Raw genomic sequence first — 24,064 nt, 5'->3', positions numbered from 1 at the left:
TAGATGCTGGGGCATGTACTTTTGACCTCTTGTGTACTTTTCATACTTGATGGAAAATATATTTTTTAAAAGAGGATCTTTAATAACTGAAGGCTGAGTGTGCTTTTGGACTTCAGGAAAAAAACTCTTGAATAAGGTAGGTTTAATTATATTTTGTAATTACTACCAGAACTCTCTGGGAACAGAGAGAGAAAGAGCATTTCCAATATTTGAATAGCTCCAAATACAGTAGGTGTTTTGAAAATAAGAAATATCAAATAATGGGCTTTTGGGTTTTGAGCCCCCTTGGTGGGCTTGAAATGAATAAACAAGTATGCCAGAAAAGGGTGAATCTCTTGGTTAAGTAAGAATCTTAGAGTTTCTTTGGAATTTGGCCCTATATACATTCAAATTAGGTGTTTTTTTAAAAAAAATTATTTTTAATTAATTAAGATTCAACAGACAGTTGGAAAAGTCTTAGAGTCCAAACTTTATCCAGTTCCTCCCAATAACATCCTATATTACTGTAACAGAATCAAAACCAGTAAATTGACATTGTTATAATTCACATAATTTATTTAGGTCTAATTTTATACATATTTATATGTATATTTTTTTAAATTAGTCTTAAATAGCTGTTTAGAAACTGATTGATAGATTTAAGTTCTAGTTTTGAATACTTTTTTAAGTAATAACTTACCTCCAGCCCTTTCAATAATACTAATAATATTGAATATGGAAATTACCAAAAATTTTGATGAGGAAAACAAAAATATAACCCAAACTTCTAATGGTAGCATTTTGGTGAATTTCCTTATGTTTTCTGCATATTGAATTTTGTGTCCATGCAGCTTGTTTGAACCTTTTTTTTAATGTAGTATAAAACAGATACTAAAATGCCAGTGTGACAACATGTATATGCGGGAACATTGTAATCACTATTCAGATCAATAAATAAAACTTTGCCAGTTACCCCTGCACTTCTCTATATATCTAGTCCCTATTTCAAGACTCTATTCCTCCCCTAATAGTAACCACTATGCTACACTTGTGGTAATCACTTCCTTGATTACATTATAGTTTTATTACCCAAGTGTACATCCGTAAGATGTTTAGTTTTGCTCTTCTAAAAAAAAATATATATATATATATATATATATATTTTAAGTCTCTTAATCCAAAGGGTACCTTTCCATCTCTTTCGCTTTTTCCCTCCCACATTTTTTATTGGTGCATTATAGTTGCACATGATGATCGGATTTGTTTGTTATATATTTGTACATGCACATAATATAATTTGGTCAATATCCTGTCCTGGCACTTCCTCACTCCCCTCCTTTCACCTTTTGGTCTGTCCTTTCCTCTACTGATTGATCTCCCTTTGATTTTTATGAGACTTGTCCCCACCTTTCTTTTCCTTTTTTTATCACTAGTTTCTGCATATGAAAGAAAACATATGGCTGGGGATGTGGCTCAAGCGGTAGCGCGCTTGCCTGGCATGCGTGCTGCCCGGGTTCGATCCCCAGCACCACATACCAACAAAGATGTTGTGTCCGCCGAGAATTAAAAAATAAATATTAAGAAATTCTCTCTCTCTCTCTCTCCCTCCTCTCTCACTCTCTCTAAAAAAAAAGAAAGAAAACATATGATCCTTGACGTCTGAGTATGATTTATTTTTTGCTCAACATAAAGGTCTCTAGTTCCATCCATTTTCCTGCATATTAGATAATTTCATCTTTTTTTTTAAATGGCTGAGTAAAACTCCATTGTGTATATGTATATATAGATCACATTTTTTAATCCATTCATCTATTGATGGTCAGCTAGGCTGGATCTCAGTAATTTGGCTCTTGTGAATTGTGCAGCTGTAAACATGGGTATACATGTGTGCTTCCCCCCAACCCTTTTAACTTATCTATTGTACAACCTGGATTGTTGGCTCTGTATAGTTTTTCATAACCCAAATCTTACTGATTTTTGTATGATTATAATTTCACATATTTCTTGGTTTTGTGTGTGTGTGTGTGTGTATGTATGTACGTGTACATCATACACATGTGCTGTTGAGGTTGGACCACCAGGGCATTGTGCGTGCTAGGCGAGTGCTCTACCACTGAGTTGTACCCCTTGCCCCATATATCTGTTTATTCTTATAAATTGATAGACATATCTAGAGGGTTTGATTAATTTTTTCAAGACTGTAGATAGTATTGTGTTCTATCATAAGTTGGCACATAATATGTTTATCTCAGTTTTATGAGTTAGCAATTGTTGGTTCTTGATGCTTACATCCATTAGAGATGTTGATGCTCTTAATCTGCCATTTGTTCTTCATTTGGTTAACCAAAAACAAAGTTAAAAACTTGATTCTCTCTACTAGTTTTCAATATAATGAATTGGTTCCTGTCAGCCTCCAAAAGAGATTATTCTTTTTTAAAAAATTCAAAGTATTAGGGAGGGAGCAGGGGATTAGCCAGGATGGTAGAATTTGATAGACATCATTATCCAAAGTACATGTATGAAGATACGAATTGGTGTCAACATACTTTATATACAACCAGAGAGATGAAAAATTGTGTTGTATATGTGTAATAAGAATTGTAATGCCTTCTGCTGTCATTTATTTTTTTAAAAAAAAAATTCAAAATTGCAGGGCATGGTGATATAGACCCTTAATCCCAATTGCTTGGTAGGCTGAGGCAGGAGGATTGCAAGTTTGAGGCCAGCCTGGGCAACTCAGACCCAAGGTCAAAATAAAATGGGCTGGCAATGTAGCTCAGTGGTAAAGAGCACCTGGGTTCAATCCTTAGCACTTGGGAAAAAAATTCTTTTTTTCTTAACTAGTTAATTTATTTTAATTAGGTAGGTATGACAGCAGAATGCATTTGGATTCATTGTACATAATTGCAGCACAACTTTTCATGTCTCTGATTGTATACAATGTAGCGTTGCACCATATGTGCAGTCATACCTGTACCTAGGGTGTCCATCTCATTCCACCACTTTTCCTGTCCCCCATACCCACTCCCATCCTTTCCATCCCCTTTGCCCAAAGTTCCTTCATTTTACCATACCTTGCTCCCCACCATTATGGATCAGCATTCATTTATCAGAGAGAACATTCCACCTTTGGTTTTTTGGGATTGGCTTACTTTGCTTAGGATGATAACCTCCAACTCCATCCATTTACCTGCAAATGCCATAATTTTATTATCTTTTAATGCTGAGTAATATTCCATTGTGTATATATACCACAATTTCTTTATTCATTCATCTATTGAAGGGCATCTAGGTTGCTTCCACAGTTTATCTATTGTGAATTGAGCTGCTGTAAACATTGATGTGGCTGCATTAATAGTATTCTGGGGCTGGGGATGTGGCTCAAGTGGTAGCGTGCTTGCCTGGCATGCGTGCGGCCCGGGTTCGATCCTCAGCACCACATACCAACAAAGATGTTGTGTCCGCCGAGAACTAGAAAATAAATATTAAAAAAAATTCTCTCTCTCTCCTCTCTCACTCTCTCTTTAAAAAAAAAAAAAAAAAAGTATTCTGATTAAGTCCTTTGTGTATAGACTGAAGAGTGGGATAGCTGGGTCAAATGGTAGTTCCATTCCAACTTTTCTAAGGAATATCCATACTGCTTTCCAGAGTGGTTGCACCAATTTGCAGTCCCACCAGCAGTATATGAGTGTGCCTTTTCCCCCACAACTTTGCCAACACTTATTGTTGTCTGTATTCCTGATAACTGCCATTCTGACTGGCATGAGATGAAATCTTAGAGTAGTTTTGATTTGTATTTCTCTAAATACTAGAGATGTTGAACATTTTTTCATATATTTGTTGATCAGTTGTATATCTTTATGAGAAGTGTCTGTTCAGCTCCTTAGCCCATTTATTGATTGAGTATTTTGGTTGTGTGTTTTTTTTTTTTTTTTTTTTTTTTGGTGTTAAGTTTTTTGAGTTCTTTATATATCCTGGAAATTAGTGCTCTGACGTGTGTGTGGCAAAAATTTGCTCCCAAAATGTAGGCTCTCTCTTTACCTCATTGATCGTTCTGTACTACAAAGCTATATAACAAAAACAACATGGTATTGGCACAAAAATAGACATGTAGATCAATGATACAGAAGAGAAGACACAGAATCAATCCCACATAAATACAGTTATCTCATACTAGACAAAAGAGCCAAAAACATACATGGGAGAAGAGATAGCCTCTTCAACAAACGGTGCTGGGAGAACTGGAAACCCATATGTAGCAAAATGAAACTAAACTATCTCTCCCCATGCACAAAACTCAAAGTGGATCAAGGACCTAGGAATTAGACCAGAGACCCTTTGCCTAATAGAAGAAAAGGTAGACCCAAATCTTCATAACGTCGGATTAGGCCCTGACTTCCTTAAAGGATTCCTAAAGCACAAGAAATAAAATCAAGAATTAATAAATGGGAGAAAAAAAATCTAAGATCATTATAAACTTAAATATATTTAATGGACTTAAATATATTTGTGCTACAATCCATTGCAGTTTTTATCCTGTTCAAAGCTGAAACTATCTCATCCTTTATGAATGGGAAATCTCCACATATTGGTTTTGGCAGACATTATTTTTGATAGCTTCTTTTTTGTGTAATATTAAAAGATGTTCTCATTATTTTATACATTTTTTGCCCCCGACCTGGACTTAGTCATTTTTCCAAGAAGCCTGGTTTCTTTTAGTATTTAAAACTACGCTCTGGGTATTAGGAATACCCCTTACTGCTGGGGTGGTCATTGCCTTTATACCTTTTAAGTTAATGGAGTTCATGCTGATATTTCTAATTCAAATTCATGAATAGAGGTTTTTACTTTCCTTCTATTTTATATTTGTATCTTCTTTCTTCTACATCAAGATTCTGGTTCTTAAGGACAAAAAGAATGCCAGAATTAGAATATAATAATGAAGTTAGGATCTTTCATACTTTCTCATTTCATCATTTTATCTTCCCCCCACCCCTTAAAAAGTCTATTAATTTTACCAGAATATATCTTAATTTGATTGTTTCAGTAGTTTCAGGAAACTGAGATGCAGTTCAGTGTGTAATTCATATCTTAGAAAACTGTTTTTAAATTATACAGTTTTTAGTGTTTTGTTCTATGTAATTTTTCTCTTCCCAGGCACTCATATGAATGTTGGATTTTCTTCCTCTATATTCAGTATTATGACCACTCTTTGAATCTTTTTTTCTCTCTCCCATTATTTCTTTTTTGATTTTTAAAAGTGTTCATACTTCTGCATTTTCTCTTTTTTGCAGTTTCTCTACAATAATCTTATTTTATTAAATCTTTTTAAAATTTCTAATTATTTCCTGAGTTTTCTTACCTAAGTTTTGAGACTAATTTTGATTTTTATTACTCTTTTAATCATATTATTTAAAATGCCAGCTTATTTTTAAATGGTAGATTATAGTATTCCTTCATATTATATTCATATCTTTCCAGCATATGAGCACTGAGAAGTATTATTTTGTAATTCTTTTATATATAATAAATTTGTTATAATTCTTTTATTGTTACACATTTTTATGTGAAGCTTATTTTCCTAAACTTGTAGAAGGTATAGTAGGGACAACTTTTCTAATTATACAAAGCTTACTTTTTTTTTTTTTTTTTTTTTTTTTTTTAAATAATGCAATGTTAAAGTCTTTTTCTGAGATCTCCTGCCCCTCCCCCACCCTTTGCTGTTTTCTGGTCTCTTGTCTTGCTCAGAATGGATTCTATTCTGATTTCTTCTCATTGTGGGATTTTGCTAGTTTGTTTTAAGAGGTATTAGTGTCTGGATTATTCCACTCCTTCAAATTTTACAGAGGCTCTCTTCACCTCGTATTAAAAAATATAGCCCCTGGTAGTTTTAGCTGTTTTTATCAAATTACTCTGCTGTGTTACCCAGTGAGTCTCTGTTGGCCATTTTGGGTTATTCTTTTTTCTGGTTTCTTCTTGCTGTTGATCTTTAATCCCTATATTTTGTTGGAGATGGGTTTTTGGTTTTGCTCAAGTTGTTTTATTATCAGGGGAATTTGACAAGATTCATAATTACCCTGCCACTGTCTTCTTTTTCTATTGTGTTACCTTGAATCTTTGTCTGACTTTTTGTCACTTAGTGTTATAGAATGTGGATCACTTTCTCATGTTTCATTTATTAATCAAAATCATTATTTAATCATAGTATGATATATTATAGATGTGTTATGATTTATTGTACCATTTACTCATAATAACATTTTATAGGTGAATGATTCAATAAACCATGCTAATATAATTAATGCTGTGATGAACTTTTTTTTAAAATTGTTACATTTTTCAGAAGATTTGACAGTTATTATAAAGACACTGATTTTTATGTCTTAGCATGCTTCATGATGATCCAAGCAGAAGGATTCCTGCTGAAATGGCATTGTGCAGTCCATTCTTCAGCATTCCTTTTGGTAAGCTGTATATGTCTTTATTTTTTTCCATCAATTTATTTGCAGGGAGAGGATTTACATTTAACCATATTTTAATGAACTTTAACAGCCCCTCATATTGAAGATTTGGTGATGCTTCCTACTCCAGTCCTAAGATTGCTCAATGTGCTTGATGATGATTATCTTGAGAATGAAGAAGAATATGAAGGTCAGTGCTTCCTAAGTTATATTTTAATGTGTCTCTCTTAATTAAGTCTGGAGTAGACATATATTCAAAAGATTCTCTTATTTTTCCTAACTTACAGGAAAGTTTAATGAGAATATTGAACTATATGATCTTTAAAATACACCTTTTGAATAAGGTCCTTTTGGCTGTTTTAGATCTTTGTAAAGTTAATTAAGGTTAGTTTCTCCAGCAACTCTCTCTCTCTGGTCTGTCTTTTCTGGCCCTTCTCCATGCTTCATTTCTTCTTTTTAGTTTTCTTTTTTGCTTTTAGCAATTCATTCACTCAAGACCTATTTACTATTTACTATGTGTCATTGTGGGATTACTGTTTTTAATATAGTAAGGGAGTAGTTGTGATAATCTGAGAGTAGGGTAATGCACAGGAGGAGAGGAGAAGTGTTTAACCCAGTCTGAGTGATTGGTGAGGGTTTGTCTGTAGATGTCAAATCTGAGCTCAGTTAGAGTTGCTTGGCTAAAAGTTGGGGGGTGTGAAGAAGAAGTAACATAAAGAGATAAACAGAAAGTGTGACATATTCAGAGAACAGCAAGTTGGCATGACTGTATCTTGAGATATTTGAGGGAAAAGCAATTAGTTAAAACTGAAATGGTAGCTGAAGTATAGATATCTAACAGACTTGGTTGCTGTGTTTGAGAATTTGGATTTTATCCAAGAGATTTTATCCACTGGAACGTAACCTACATGAAAGATCACATTGTAGGCCCTCAATATTTATCTTAGAAAGGAAAGAAATGCTAATTAAAACCAACTGTAGTGTCTTTGTTACCCAGGACATTATCAGTGATTAAAAACATTTGATTGATACTCTTGTTGGTAAGGGTGTAAGAAAATAAGATATTCTCATATATTGCTGGAGAAAGTTTATACTGGTAAATCTTTAAGAAAGGCAGGTTGATAATTCTAGCAATTACTAATTTATGTCAGTTTTTACCAGCAATTCCATTTCTGGAATTTCAACTGAGAAAGACTCAGATGAAGTGAGATATGTATAAATTTATCTGTTGCAGTATTGTTTATAGTGTCAAAAAGTTAAGAAACAGTTTAATTATTCATGAATAGGAAACATACCAGGTAATTGATTGAACATTCATAGAGTAAAGTACTACTCAATCAAAAAACAAATGAGAAGATTTTATGTAATGATATAGAAAACTCTGATAGATATATTGTTTAATAAAGAAAATACAAGATTTAAATTCTTACTTTAAGCATATAAAATCAAATTTACTTATATAAGCTGATGATATTTATGGCAGGATACAGAAGAAACTGATAATGTTTGTTGCCTTCAAGAGGGCCATGAAATAGCAATTGGGAATGTGGGAGGAAAATTAAATACTTATTTTTAAAAATTTTGATTTATTATTGAGTGTTTCAACTATTCAAAACTTTAAAGTTAAAATATGGAAGGAAGGGCTGGGGATGTGGCTCAAGCGGTAGCACGCTCGCCTGGCATGCGTGCGGCCCGGGTTCAATCCTCAGCACCACATACCAACAAAGATGTTGTGTCCGCCGAGAACTAAAAAATAAATATTAAAAAATTCTCTCTCTCTCTCTCTCTCTCTCTCTCTCTCTCTCTCTCTCTCTCTCTCTCTCTCCTCTCTCACTCTCTCTAAAAAAAAAAAAAAAAATATGGAAGGAAAAGTATTAAACTATGTACTTAAGCTGTATTTTTGAAGATAGGGAAAGTGGTTTCATTACTTAGATTTGTATTCCTGAATTCTTTGATTTTAAATTCTCAAATGATGAATGATTATTAATACATGAAAGTGGTTGCTGTTTTGTGTTTTAATACCAGATGTTGTAGAAGATGTAAAAGAGGAATGTCAAAAATATGGACCAGTAGTGTCTCTGCTTGTTCCAAAGGAAAATCCTGGCAGAGGGCAAGTAAGTGAATGTATTCATAATTTCAGAATTATTCAGAGCTTATTGAAAATTTTCATTAAGTGTGTTGTATAGAAAAACATACACAAAAATTAGTAGTTTTGCTTTATGAATAATTACTACTTTCTTGTCTTTTACTTTTTAAAAAAGTTCTATAGTGTGCTTGCTTTTATTTATCTTTTAATTTTTGTTAGGCTATTTTGTGGTTCTGTGAACTGATAGTATACTTACACAAACCTAGGTAATAATAGCCTTTGAAATACCTAGGCTATGTGGTATTGTCTGTTGCTGCTGTCCTTTAAACCTGTACAACATGTTACTATACTGAATACTATAGGCAGTTGTAACACAACAGTAAGCAGTGTTGTATCTCAGCATAGAAAAGGTACAGTAAAAAACTGAGCAATATGAATATTTCAGCTCTATTATAATCTCTTGGGACCTAAAAACATATTTATGTGGAGTGTGACTAGCATATTCATTAAAGTTGTTAAAGCACTGATCTAAAACAATTAGGGACATGAAGCTTCTTTGTTTTTTTTCTCTCCTCTTTCAGGTGTTTGTTGAGTATGCAAATGCTGGTGATTCCAAAGCTGCTCAGAAATTACTAACTGGAAGGATGTTTGATGGGAAATTCGTTGTGGCTACATTCTACCCGCTGAGTGCCTACAAGAGGGGATATCTTTATCAAACCTTGCTTTAATCAGTAACCTAAGGACTATTTCCTGTTTCTCCTCTTCCATTTCTTGGATTATTGTATTCCACATCTGAATGCAGGAGTACTCCTTTGCCATTTTAAGGGAATACTTCATATATTTATTTATCCTACTAATGTGCAGTCATTGCCCAAGCAATGTTGCATAAAAACATTTGGCACCGAGTAGGACAAGACCTCTCAGCTATACATTGAGGGGTTTTAGAGCATCCATGTGGGCAACCTTTTCTCGTGCAGTAGGGCAGGTGCTGCTCTTAAGTATGTAACCTAAACAGATATTAGTTATTTCACGTGACTATGAAGCAAAGGTGAATAATATGTTGTAGTGAGTATTATTAAATTTGTTAGGGTTGGTGACATCAATTACAGATTATTCCTTTATGTTATCAGGTGGTTCTTATTGTTGATATCCATATTTGGCACTGGATGCTATCGATAATGTTAAGTAATTGTCAAGCCGCAGTTACCTACTGTGTTCTTAACACTGAGTTGTGAATTTTTTTAAAGGAGTACTGTAGTACTTAATATTCCTTTAAAGAAACTGCAGTGAGCCTATCTACATTTTTTTAATATTATTAAGGCTTTTAAAATAGAAAGCTGATGCTTGATCTTGCACAATTTTTATGTCTAGTATGTTTGCTTGAGTGAATGTGCAGGTGTGAAAGACTAGAGAAAACTTGAGTCAGTGTACTTTATAGTGTGAGTCTTGTGAGCTAATACAGTCTATACCCATCTCTTCCCTATCTGTTTCACACTTGTAAGATTTAAGATGTATGTATTTTAAAATTGGTCTGTCTGATAGAATGTAAATGACAAAACAGTCATTCCTGAGAGGCTGAGAACAAACTGGAGTCTCTAGACCAGAGTTGTATTGAAACTATTAATTCTATTGGAACAAAGTAAGTTTAGGTACATGTTAATTATCTCATCCTTCAATCTTCTTTAAACATTTGATTGGCTCATCTTTTTATACTAAATCTCCTGTGATAACTGTTAGATTTCTCAAAATGTGATTCTACCAAGTAGGATGGAAAATTGAAGTGGATCACCAAAAAAAAGGGGGGGGGACAAAAAGGCAAAGAGGGCAGATAATCAAGGATCCTTTTTTTTACTTCCTTTTATCTCTTACTTACTTTCCCAGCATGCCCTTGTCTTCCCTTTCCTCTATGCTCTACCTCTGTGCTTAATTGAAGACAAGCTAGAGGAACATCATCGCAAGTGGTCTGGTTTTTGACTTTAGGAAGTAAAGAAAGGTGAAGATTTAAGACAAATGGAATTAGATGAAAGAAAATTCAAATCTTAGAAGGATTTATAGCAATCAAATGTTTTCATGAGTAAAAGTTGCCAGTATGCATGAGTTTATGGATACAGGTTGATTACATGGTTTTAAGAATTATAATTATGAATTCTTCTCATTTTATGATTGTCCTTAAAGGTATAAAAATTAGGAAACCTTTGTAAAGCACTGATTGTACAAAAAAAAAGGACAAGTTATGTACAGATTACGGATTTTTTTCTATTTTCTTACCTAAATGAAATTTTTATTTATTAATTTTTTTTTCCCTCAGGAAAAAGTCTTTTATATCTTTCCCTGTTGGAAGCCTCCTCATGTAGGCTTTTCTTGTTGTGCCATGCAAATTATTGAGAGCCCAATTAGAATCTGCATTATAGGGCATGAGTTATTTTGCCTCTTCACACAATCACTATTTGACATTTTAGTTGTTACCAAATTATTCAGGGCTCTCCCTTAATATTTATTATGAAGCCAAATTTGGTATAAGGAGGCTGACTTATGAATTACCAAAGGGTCTTATACTATCATCCCTGATACGTGCCCTTAGGAAGAATAATTATCCTTTTTTATTTTGGCTCTTTTAAGGATTGATTGGTTGGTTGGTTGGTTTTCAAGTCAGAATTGAAGGGTAGAACCAATATTGTGATGTCCTAAGCTTTCCAAAAGCATAATTCTTTATATGGCTAGCTGCTTCTTAGAAACAGTAGGTCCTTATGCATATTCCATTAAAGACATTCTACAGATGAATTCTTTCTATGGGCAAGTATTCTAGGCTAGCACATGTACCTCTTTCCCCTACCCCTAAAAAAAAAAAATAGAGAGAAAAATCCTTGCAAATAAACTGCAGATAGGCTTTTAAGCTTAGTCATGCAGTATGCTGCTAACATTGATGCTGTACTTCACAGCATTCTTTGATCATCTTATTGCAGATGTATTCATACATATATTAGTGTTTAACACTGTAGAATTTTATTTCAGAAGATGCTAACTAGATTTTTAAGGGAGCTGAAGAAATAATTGATGAGTCTAAGTAACCATGCATTGAATTAAATATTTTATATGAAAGCCACGAAATTTAAAAAAAGATACCTACCATAACTTAAATTATCATTTATAGCTCTTAGCCCATTCTACCAAAGATGATCTTTGCAGATTCTCCCTCCCTCTGATATTATCAGAAGTTTAATCTAAATATCTTCTTAAACTGGAAACAAAATATTATGAAAGATGCAATTTTCTTGATTCTTTAAGGATGAAATACACAGGAATTCTTCAAAGTTATTGAAAACCTAGAAATTTTCTTTCTGAGAAGCAGGGTAAAGAGGTGAGGTTTCATGTCACTTAACCCCTACCCTTGGGGACAAATTTTATCTCAGGTAGTTTTCCTTTCCCTAAAATAATACCTGTGCTTCTTTCCCACTCACCTTCCCAATTTCTTCTTTATTGTAACATGGTATAGCCATGGTACATTTCACCCTAGAAAAGGCATATGAATTGTTTATAGGAAATTTTGGGTTCTTTAGAAGCATATTTGGAAGAAGTGACTAACTAGCCACTATTCAAACTATAATGCTGTATTTAGAGAAGAACAAGAAGAGTAAGACACCTCAGTGAGATAGCACTAGCTAAAAGTATTGGCTGCATTTTAAAGGAATTGAAAAAATTTGTCCTTTTGCAATAAGAGATCTGCATTTATCACTACTGAATGTCTTCCTTGTTGTATGGCAATCAACATAGCAGCTCTCTTTAGAGAAATTCCTTTTCTGCTGTACCTTGAGCCAAAACTATGGCTGCTTTTAGAACAAAAACCTTAAGTATACTTTTATTCATCCTTCTTTTTGTTTTAATTGAGAGAAGTGTGGCCTTCTTTTTGGTACTCCAGCTGCTAAAGAGTGTTGAGATATGCTAACCTGCCAGCAGCAATGCTGCCACGTGGAGGAAGTTGAAGAAAAACTATAGGCCTGATACTTGATTCTGTCTTGTACACTGGACTATCCATCCCCCTGGTAAGGGCATCAAGTTACTCATATTGTTTCATGGCTCTTTTTGAGTTAATTCATCAAATATAGGTGACTAACATCATTTTCTTAGGCTTGTTTTCTGACTTTTTAAATTAGGCTTATCTTAACATAATTTTACTATCAGTTATGCTTGGCAGCATGGCATTTTTAAAAATAATTAATGAAAATCTCTGCAGTAACTGATAATAATTAAAATAATACAGTTACTGGGTGAGGGAGCCAGGGAGACTCTCAGTAACCACATTTTACCTAGACTCTTATGCAAGGGTACATGCTGGGTGGTTTTATTCAGATTAGGGTACAGATGGAATCACATCATGGCTTTTAGTCTGGAGGATGTGTAGATAGTTAAGGATTTGTGCAAGTGCCTTTTGTTTCCTGGGAAATATTAACACTCATCTGGGTGAAAGCTTACCAGATGATGATTAATTGCACCTCCAACTTTTTCTGGAAAGAACTTTTGGATTGAGTCATATAATGTTAAAAAGTCCAAAATTTCCTTGGTATCTTTTTTTTTCTGTTATATGTAAAACTATCATATTTAATTTTATTCCAGTATTATGTCTGATGGAAAAGCCAGGTATCTGGCAGAAAATTCTTCCCTGGATCTAGCTTCATTTTTTAATGGCAGGTTCCTTCCTCAAATTTTACTACTCTAGCTCTCTATTTCAAGTGTGATCACAATCAGACCAGTCTTTAGTCACAGTTAGCTCAAAAGAATTCCCATTTCTTAAGGTGCTCACTGAATCACCTTTATTTTGAGATGGTAGTCTGTCAAGTTAGAATTCATTAGTAGCCTTCTCAATGAATATACAAATGTTGAGTATTCATTATAGGGGAGCTCATCTGAGGCCTATGGTTATATTTAGATTTTATATTAATCATAGAGGAACATGGACATTTTGATTTTTAGAATACCCAGAGTTTTAAAGATTCAAGTTAGCTTCTTTTCTACCTGATACCACAGAATATATCATGTTATCATAGCCACTTTCCCCAAATGTTAATATTTTTGAATTATGTGATGACCAGTAAGTAGATTCACAACATATTCAGTTGACAAATATTATGGATATTTAAGAAGGTAAACAATTTTAAATATTTTTGCTGTGATTTTTATAGGAGAAATGGGCTGTAAAAGAAATATCTGTGAGCCGAGAGCATTTAGGAAATTTTATATTTTATAGGTGGTCATTAAGGTGATCTTCAGGATATAAGATATATAGTTTACGCAAACTTTGTTCTCCTAATATGAGGTTCTTATTATTTTCTTATAGCTAGCACTTTCATTATTCTTTGTACTGCTTATGAAGATTATTGTTTTAAATTTGCTTTATTTGCGCTTTTCAGATAGTTGTCATAATCATGGCAGTTGTGCTTGTGGCACCATAAATGCTGGAATTCATGGGAAACTTACCAAATGATTGCCCCTATTTTATTTCCCATTAAATTGGGTAACTGCCACAGTAACCTGAAGAAAACTTGATGACTTTTTGAAGACCATGTATATTTTATGAACTGAGTTCATAATATTTTAATTTAAAGGCAAAGAGAAACATTCTAATTTGCCTTACATGACTATTAATCTTTGTGATGCAGAAGAGAACTTATTTTGTTATACTACTTTGTATAATGAAAATAAGTCACATTCTGGCAAAAAAAAACAAAACCGGAATTGTTCTAGTTCTTTTTGTTTCTTTTTAGGAAGCCCTCACATAAAAATCAGAGCTACTTCCTATAGTAAGCTATTAGTGAGAATTATTTGTAGTCACCCTTTTTATCCCAGATTGCCTTCCTCTTTTAATTTATTTCCCCTTTAAATACATTCATGATATCAGGACAGTGAGTATATAAAAACAAATGTAGTGAGGTATTCTCAAATCATGCATATATGAATTCAGAATTTCTTCAGTTATTCAAATTATCTATAGTTATTTTGTTGGCATATATTTTCAGAAGATTGCCAAATTTAAGGGTTAAAAAAAATAGATGAGGGGAAGAAAATGACTCCCTGACTGGTGTTTATAATCTTATATATACTAATTAATCATTTATTTTTTAAAATCTAGACTGGGTACCTGTATTGCCTTTCCTATACATTCCTTTTTGTTACTTTCCCAGAAAATTATTTTAAGAGTTTATAAAATCAGATTAAATTCCATTTTCAGTTTATCCTGATTTTTAATAGTAAATATTGGAATTCCAGCTTTTTTGTATTTGGTGTTCACTAACCTTTCATGCACATCAGGGATCAGAAACTGGGGATCAGCCATCTCTCTGTTTCCCTTTGCATATTGGGTTCAGTGAGTGGCATTAGAATGCACTAGCTGCAAAGTTACAGCACCTTATGGAACTTAAATAGGGTTTATTTATTATAATTTTTAAAAGTTAATCTGCACTGCTGGAGATTACTTATTTTACAGAGAGTAAAGCTGTCACATTTTGTCCAGAAGGATTTACTCTTTTCATTCTTAATTTTTTTTCTGAAAAATTTCAAATAACTTAACATTCCTTAACAGTGTGGAATCTGGGGTACAAGGGATTCCCCTACCCACCCCCCAAAGGCTCCATCTTTGCTATATTTTAACCACTCTTAGAAATCCCATTGTAATCAATAAATTTTAAGTCTATGGCCTCCTGTGTCAGCACTGGAGTGGTTGGTTGTGAATAGTAAAATCTATTTCCCCTTATGCAATTGCTATGTTTTTGATGAGTAGGTGTCATTACAAAATATGTGAAAGATCACTTAAACTAAAGCCAGTTATGAGGAGTGTCCTCTTCTGGAGGTTCACCTTCACCTCAGAACTGCAAGAATATCACCTTGCACAGTGAATAGCTGTCTATAACATTTCTACCAGTTGTTTCAGTAGCAAATTGGTCTTGGCATTTCTTGGCACTATGGTCTCTGATCTTTGTGATGTCTTATAGTTTGTGAGTTGTTTTTTTTTTTGTTTTTGTTTTTAACAAATAAGTGGGACTATAAATGTAGATGTGTGTCAGTACCAAGAAGTTCTTTTAAAATATCCCTCAATTTCTGATTTCCAAAGTCTTTCAGACTTGCTGCTTCTTGCTGAGTAGCAAAGAATTTTATTTTCCACTTTCCTATGTACCTAAAAAGTATAAGCACTGCATTTTGATGGACTGTATTGCGTACTTTTTGCTGAAAACTTTTTCTGTAAACACAATTGCCTTGTTCAGTTTTGTTGTAAACTGACTTACCATAAGATGCACTGTTGATATGCTTTCTGATGTGTGTTTGATAAGAGTGATAAAATAAAGCTTAAAAATAAAATAATTGGTTTTTCATTTCCAGTATTTTGTACTTATGTAATATATAAATGTATACTATAATATTATAAATATATACATATAAGGTGTATATATATATATATACTTCATATTCAGATAAGAGCTTAATGTAGTTGTGATTTAATTTTTACTAAAAAGCTATCATTGAAAAAATTTTTATAATTTAAACTATCTCTGAAGAATGATTTTTTTCATTTTTGGAATGATACTGAAATGTAGGGATTTTTTTTTTTTTAATGTCCTTCGTATTGTAGAAATAGCCTGGCCTAATGAAATCACAATTGGGATTTGTGTTCTGATCTTGGCTCTATCAAGTTGGATAGCTTTAATCAAGTGACCTGATTTTGACAATTGTTGTATTTTTATGTTGTGAGAACCAATAGTAATAAACAGCCTTCAGTTGTGGAATATCAACTAGGTGAGGGATACTGTTTTTCATAGTTTATGTTATGTTTAATGTTCTGTTTTTACATATGGTAACTGAGGCTCAACATTTCATAAAACTTTGAGATAGTATTCATTTACTAGCCTGCTCCGGAGGGGGACTGATATGTTATTTCAGGAAGTTGATGACTGATCTGATGAGAAATTCAAGGGAAAAAGTAAAGAGGGACACCTTAAGAGACTGTTTTCAGAACTAAATCTATTAATTACAAATGTTTAAATCAGCAATTTTCACACTATAGTGTAATAGCTGGGAAGGCTTGTTAGAATACAAATTGTTTCCTTACTTCTTCCTGATTTAAAGTTTTTCATTTTATTTCCTATCTCTTCTGCCCATTACTTCACAATAATAACCTAATCCCCTTAAATTGACATCTAAGACACAAACTGGCCCCACCTGCTAATCCTGCCTCATCTTGTTTCTCCCCATTTATACTTCATATTTTAGTTGTTCTAAACTATCCCTATTTCTGCAAATTTCATTCATTTTCTGTGTCTGAGCCTCTTATCAAAATGCCATTAATTCCCTGCCCCCTCACTTTTTCTGTGATGAAATCCTGTTTACCTTTTAATTGTCACCGTCTCTAGTTATCTTCCCTGTGTTCCCCCAGTCCCAAATGGGCACCATATTTAGATCTGTATTCCTGTCATTATACCTGAACTAGTAATTGCTCCAGCTATATGTGGAGTTGAAAATGAATTTATAGAATCGGGCAGCCAGTTGGATGTGGGTGGCACCAGTATGTGAACATTAAACAGGGATGAGAGGTGGGAGGGAAAGGGAGTGAGAAGGGAAACCGCATGGAAATGGAAGGCGATCCTCAGGGTTATACAAAATGACATATAAGAGGAAAGGAGGGGTAAGACAAGATAATACAAATCGAAGAAATGATTTACAGTAGAAGGGGTAGAGAGAGAAAAGGGGAGGGGAGGGGTGGGGAGGGGGGATAGTAGAGAATAGGACAGACAGCAGAATACATCAGACACTAGAAAGGCAATTTGTCAATCAATGGAAGGGTAACTGAGGTGATACAGCAATCTGTATACGGGGTAAAATTGGGAGTTCATAACCCACTTGAATCAAACTGTGAAATATGATGTATTAAGAACTATGTAATGTTTTGAACGACCAACAATAAAAAAATAAATAAAAAATAAAAAAAAAATACAAAAACATTGTAAATCAACTACAAATTCTGCAATCTATTCTTTGATTATAATATCCTTCATAAAAATGTGGTTATGCATGTGTATCTTAAAACAAAGATTTTTCCCCTCTTATTATATAAAAGTTGCTTGATTCAAACTTTTTTTAAATGGTAATTTGTATAGATATTTTAACAAGTTGATAACAGACAAGTAAGTCTAAGATTCTGGCTTTTCAATTATTGTTACTTAGAAAACTCAGAAATTCACTGTAGTCCATTTGTCAACAATCTGATGTTAAAGTCTATTCCTTTAGTATTTTGCAGAATTAATTTAGCTAGAGTAACCATACTGCACATTGATTTAGAGACTCATCAGTTTATAAATTCACAATACCTTCACATAGATGTATGTAATAGCAATATTCTAAGTCGTCTTTTCCTTAGAGATATATTTCTGAAAAGTGAAATTCAATGTATTTAATGAAAATTTCTGTAATTAAAAAGTTGTTACTGAGTTCAAATATTAAAAAAAAAGAATGATAGTTCAGTAGTTTACTTCAATTAACTATTAAGCAAAAGGAAACAGTTATGAAATGTAAACTATTGATACATGAATAATATTGGTAATTGAGTATTTTACAAAGGAAGTTGGAAAAATAGGCTTTCTTTGGATTTTAAAAATATGGCAAATTATTCTTGTGAAGAGAATTTTCATGATCTTAAGAAATGAGAATTTTTCATTTCCGTATGTTAACATAGAATTAGCAGAACAACTAAGACCCTGAATTCCTTAACGTGAGTATGTTGAAATTGCTAAGCAAATTTTTAATTTAAGCCAGGTGTGGTGGCACATGCCTATAATCCCAGCAATATGGGAGGCTGGGATAATCACCAAGTTCACGTCCAGCCTAGGCAATTTAATGAGAGACTGTCTGGAAATAAAAAATAAATGAACTGGGGATTTAGCTTAATAGTAAAGCACCCCTGGGTTCAATCCCTACTACCAAAAACAAAAAAGTACGAGGTGTTCTGTTGTAACTTGTAGTTCTATCCACTATTCTGCAACTTTGAATAAAAATGGTTAAATTACAGCTGAACATGATAGTTATAACACATAATTGCTAAAATATTTCCAAAAGCCTATTTTTTGATGCAGTATACAGTGTCACCTACATATATATCTTATAAATTATCTATAATGTCTATATATGTGTTTCAGCCTGTTTACATAGAAATAAAAATGCTCAGACCAACTGAAAGGAAAGTGGATGATTGAAGGCTGTATATTTAAGTACCAGCTAAATTAAACATCTCCCAGCTTGTGAAGAGCTGGCACAGGCTCTATGACAAGGACCTCTGAACAAGACTTTTCAATTGATTTGTAAAGCAGTGAGAAAAACATCAGACCAGTAGCAAAATATCACTGTTATAAAATATTTACATTTTCAAGACCACAGAGCTTTAAAAGGACCAGTGGTATACTGAGAAAAATGAAGTTGAGATTTTGCAATGACCTTTTTGATGATGAAGCTCTCAAAAGGGACAATTGAATTTTAGCTGAAAATGAACTATTAAGGTAACAAACACATTTGTTAGTTATCTCTAACAACATCTGAAGGGCCTCATTTTTGTACATTTGGCAGAAGAGAGCCTCTCTGGAGGCTAATATGTCAGTATGCTTATTTTTGTTTAAGAAAGGAAAACTACATTTACTGTACATTAAAACATGTTTGAATAAAATTTTCTGAAGAAAAGAATTAAGCATGTAGAGTCTCATCTTTAAAGTTAGAATGAAGCACAAAGTTTATCTAGGTAGTAGTTGAGCAAGTTGAAATTAATGAAGTGCTTTAGTGTTTACTCAAGCGCTCCCTATACTGTATCCTTGAAACAATATCATGCTGTATGATATCAAGAGAAGCTTTGAGGCCAGGCACAGTGGTGCATGCCTGTAATTCCAGTGGCTTGAAAGGCTGAGGCAGGAAGATCACAAGTTCAAAGCCAGCTTTAGCAGTTTATCAAGGCCCTAAGCAACATAGTGAGACCCTGTCTCAAAAATTAAAAAAAAAAAAAAAAAATTAAAAGGGCTGGGAATGTGACTGAGTGGTTAAGTGCCCCTGGGTTCAATCCCTGATATTAAAAAAAAAAAAAAAAAACAAAAAAAAAGTTTTGAGGAGTGGGGTAGGTTGAAAATATTCCATGGATTAAAAAGAAGAAAACAGTCCATGGTTAAATAAGGTTCTGAATATGCATATTTTCCCAAAGAAGTCAGGTGTCTACTGCTGACCTCAAGAAGAGGATGATTGAAGGATGCTGCAAGTTGATGCTCATATGCCAATATATCCTTTACTCATTGTCAACATGTTAGTGCAGTTGTTTTCCCTCTTGTTCTTTCCCTCTTCATGTTAGTAAATTTAATTATTTTTTATGAACCATTTAAAAGTTCCAGATCTGAACCTGTCCCCTGAGTATTTCAGCACAATTCCTTATCACTCCCTCGGAATTTAACATTGAATCAGAAATATTTAATATATGGTCATTTTCCCCAATTATCTCGACTTCGTAACTTTTTTCTTCTTCTACCCAGGAGCCAGTCAAAAGATTCTGTATAATTAAACATACAGACCCAAGATAGGTGCATTTTAAAAACAATTCTATTTTTTCTCCTAAATTCTATGTTCAAGAAAATTTGGGGAAAAAAAAACAGTATATTTTCTTCCTATCTTTTTTCTGTCTCTTGATATGCACTTTTGGCTAGGGGCATTCATTTCAGGACCTAAACTTAAAAAATTATTTACAGGAATGTGTGACTTTAAGAGAAAAAAGAAGAAACAACTATGGTCCAAAGACCCATTATAATTGACCAATGTCCTAGTGATCATTTAATTTAAAACATTATTACAGAAAATTCCATGACAAATAATGCTTAACACATGTTTGGACAACATCCCAGACAAATTCCTAGGGCCACTGTGATTTAAGGAAGTGTCATAATATTTATGACTCTTGAGGCATTCCTTGTCCTTATTTGTAGCTAAAACATTGAGAAATCACTCCTGATTTCTTTAGCAAAGTCAATAGAGTCATCTAAGTTGTCCTCTGGTGGTTGGTTTTTCCTGAGAGAAAATGGAAAACACTGAGCATGAGTAATTTTACACATCTGGAATAAATATTAGGTATGACTTGCATTTGGAGGTTTTCTCTTTACTAATTGCTATCATTATAGTTTTATTAGGTAAATCATATTCATAGTCTTTAATCGTACCTAAGAATTCTAACTTAGGGAAAATTCTGTTTTTAGCAATAGCACCCAAAGAATCTTTTTTTTCCCCTCTTGGCAGTACTGTGAATTGAACCCAGGGCCTCGCCCATGCTGGGCAAGCACTTTACCACTGAACTACATTTTTAGCAACTAAAAGATCATTTCTACATCCAAGGAACTAATAAATCTTTAACTTTCCTCCAGAATAATTTTAGCATCTAGATAGCTTATATATTTTATCTCTTATCCTTAAGCTTATATTTTTTATCTGCTTGCTTTATGCCTTATGTAGGTGACCAGAGCCATTCTCATTTAACTTCCACCTATCTGCCAAACACAGGTAAATACCTGTTTCGTCTCAGGCATTCCCTTACTAGATGTTTTCTTTACCTGTTTTATCTTAGCGATTCCCCTCCTACTTTTCATAATAGAAAGGAGCACTGTCCTAAATTAGTAAACCAACAAACAAAAGAATTTATCAGTAGGACACAGTAGTTGAGTTTATGAGATATAATAATAATAAAGCAGCCAGGTCTCACACACAGCTAGGAACCAGGAACTGTGAAGCTGCCAGGACTCTCCTGATGGCTTTCTTAACTCTCCTGGTCTCTGCTACTTCTTTTAGTGTGTGTCTTCATCACCCCCTCTCTCTTCCCCACCCCCTTCTTCTTCCTCTGTCCTCTTGCTCTTAATACTGACATTTCTTTTCTCTCTGCTTCCCCAACTACTACCAGTGGTATCCCCAGTGGTGGGATACCACTGCCCACTGGAGACTGTTAAAATTCCAGCCACATTTAAAAACTGGCTTTCTTTACATCCAATAAATTCTCAGAAGAGAATATTTAGTTGACACAGTATGTTTATCTATCCTAAGCCAATAAACTGTGACAAGATATTGTTCCATATTGGACAAAGACTATTATAGAATCTTCCTTTTGAGAGGTGGCAATTATTATAGAAGGAAGAATTGTTCATTTGGCTCAGGAGTCATCACAAAACCTATCTTGACTGTGTTCTTTTTTCTGGTAATAAGCCATGTACTCAAGGAACCATTTAGTTTTCCTCCCTTACTTTCAAAATGTAATCATTCCCATTCTAAATCTCTCTTAAATTTAATCTCTGAAATTCATACCCATATGAAACTATGTCAGCAGCATATTGAACCATAATTGCTTATTAAACAATTACAGTAATTAAACAATTACAGTAATGTCCTTGCCTTTAGGTTTCACTCTGCCAACAAAGTTAGAAATTCTGTTGTGGTCCAATTTCTCCCCTTCTTAAAACTCTTCAATGGCTCCCAAGTTTAGGCAGTGTCCCCTAAACTTTCCTAATCAAAAAAAAAACTTGGGACACTGATCAAAAATATAGATTCCCAGGCTATTCTTCTAGACATTTCAAATCAGTAAATTTGGGGTAAAGCCTGATCATCTGTGTTTAAACAAGCATCCCAATCACTTCAATATTTACCAAACTCCGCTCCATATGTCTTGCCATCTCCTCTCCAACTCTATCCTGAATGTTGGGCCCATTTTTCCAATATTTGCCAAGAATACTACCTCCATTTCTGTGCATCATTTCTTGGCCTAAGAATCAGCCTATGAATCTTTGTCCCTGAGCTGAAACAAGTATTCTTTCCTTAATGTCCCTAATAAATCTAAATTTAAAATCTAAGAGCCCACTCTTAGCATTTCTTCACATAATATGTATGTGCTTCTTCCCATTGTATGTGAAATCTTCAAAAACTGTGATTGCAACTTATTTATTTCACAGCTAAAAGGATGTGTCTTATAGGAATGCTACATGATTTCTGTCAAAGAATGAGAGAATTAAAAGAAATAGCATCTCTTTTCTCTGAACCAAATTTTGAATTTATTGAAGTAATGCAGTAGTCAGGTGATGGAATCAAATGGATAGTGTTCACTGAGAGAACAGGTGAACAATGCAGTTCTGGTAGTCTACAAATTTCCCAACAATGCATCACAGAGTTAGACAATCTTCATACCCAGTCATGGCTTACGCTTGAAGTGCAGAGCATTTGCTACTAGCTTATCAAAAAGGCTGAGAATACATGCTTTCTGCAGAATCAAAGAAAAGAATGTCTGACAGTTAATTTTAAGTGCTGACCTGACTGGATTAAGAGCTATGCAGATATCTAGGAAAGCATTGTTTTGGGTATGCCTGTGTGTTTCTGGGAGAGATTGGCATTTGAATTAGTGGATTTAGTGGGGGAAGATCTGCCCTTAATGTGGGGAGAAACCATTTAGTCATGTATAGACGTAGGTAGAATAAAAAGGCAGAGGATAGATGAATTTTCTGTCTCTCCTTGAGCTGGGACACCCTTTTTCTCCTGCTCTTGGCCTCCAGGAATTGCACCAGCAGTCTTCTTGTCCCTGGTTTCTCAGGCTTTTGGATTTGAACTGAGCCATGCTATGGGCTTCCTGCATTCTCCATTGTGGAGAACAAAAAAACCTTTTAATTGGTGCATAATAATTATACAGAATAGTGAGTTTCATGGTATCATATTCTTATATTTATGTAACATAATTTGGTTAATTTCATTCTCTATTACTTCCCCTCCTCCTACCCCCACATCCCTTCCCTCTAGCCAACCAGTCTTCCTCCCATTTTCATGAGATCCCTTATTTTTCCCTTTTCTCCCTCTACTTTCTGAATCTGGCTTATTTTGCTTAACATAATTTAATACTCTCCAGTTCTCTCCATTTGCCTGCAAAAGACATAATTTTGTTCTTGAATGGCTGAATAAAAATCCATTGTGTAGATGTACCATATTTTCTTTACCCATTATCTGTCGACAATTAGGCTAGTTCTATGATTTGGCTATTGTAAATTGTGCTGCTATAAACATAGGTGTGTGGGTATCCTTAAGATATGCTGACTTAATTCTTTTGGATAAATTCCAAGGAGTGGATAGCTGGTCAAATGTTGGTTCCATTCCTAGTCCACTGATTCCCCAAGTGATTAACTTACATTCCCACCAACAGTGTATTAGAGTTCCTTCCCCCTGCCACATCCTTACCAGCATTTATTGTTGTTTGTATTATTGATAATTGTCATTCTAAATATGGGACCCGCTACGGTGCCTCCCTCCAGAAAATGGTGAAGAAAATTGAAATCAGTCAGCACGCCAAGTACACATGTTCCTTCTGTGGCAAAACCAAGTTGAAGAGACGGGCTGTGGGGATCTGGCACTGTGGTTCCTGCATGAAAACAGTGGCTAGTGGTGCCTGGACCTACAACACACTTCTGCCGTCACAGTCAAGTCTGCAATCAGAAGGCTGAAGGAATTGAAAGACCAGTAG

At 34.1% G+C, this 24,064-nt stretch overlaps 1 protein-coding gene and 1 pseudogene across 1 annotated transcript in view; both read left to right on the top strand.

Annotated features, from left to right (window-relative positions):
* The window catches only part of Uhmk1 (U2AF homology motif kinase 1), a 20,985-nt gene extending 5,451 nt beyond the window's left edge, over positions 1 to 15,534 (top strand). Inside the window, exons 5-8 of the mRNA XM_026412673.2 lie at positions 6,367 to 6,443; positions 6,532 to 6,630; positions 8,466 to 8,554; positions 9,108 to 15,534. Coding sequence (XP_026268458.1) covers positions 6,367 to 6,443; positions 6,532 to 6,630; positions 8,466 to 8,554; positions 9,108 to 9,254 — 412 coding nt within the window. The 3' untranslated portion in view covers positions 9,255 to 15,534. The remainder of the gene's footprint in view (positions 1 to 6,366; positions 6,444 to 6,531; positions 6,631 to 8,465; positions 8,555 to 9,107) is intronic.
* On the top strand, positions 11,428 to 24,064 carry LOC113199625 (large ribosomal subunit protein eL43 pseudogene; annotated as a pseudogene).

This window comes from Urocitellus parryii, chromosome 11 (assembly GCF_045843805.1).
Source record: "Urocitellus parryii isolate mUroPar1 chromosome 11, mUroPar1.hap1, whole genome shotgun sequence".
Classification (NCBI taxonomy): domain Eukaryota; kingdom Metazoa; phylum Chordata; class Mammalia; order Rodentia; family Sciuridae; genus Urocitellus; species Urocitellus parryii.
This window is presented reverse-complemented; position numbering and strand designations above follow the sequence as displayed.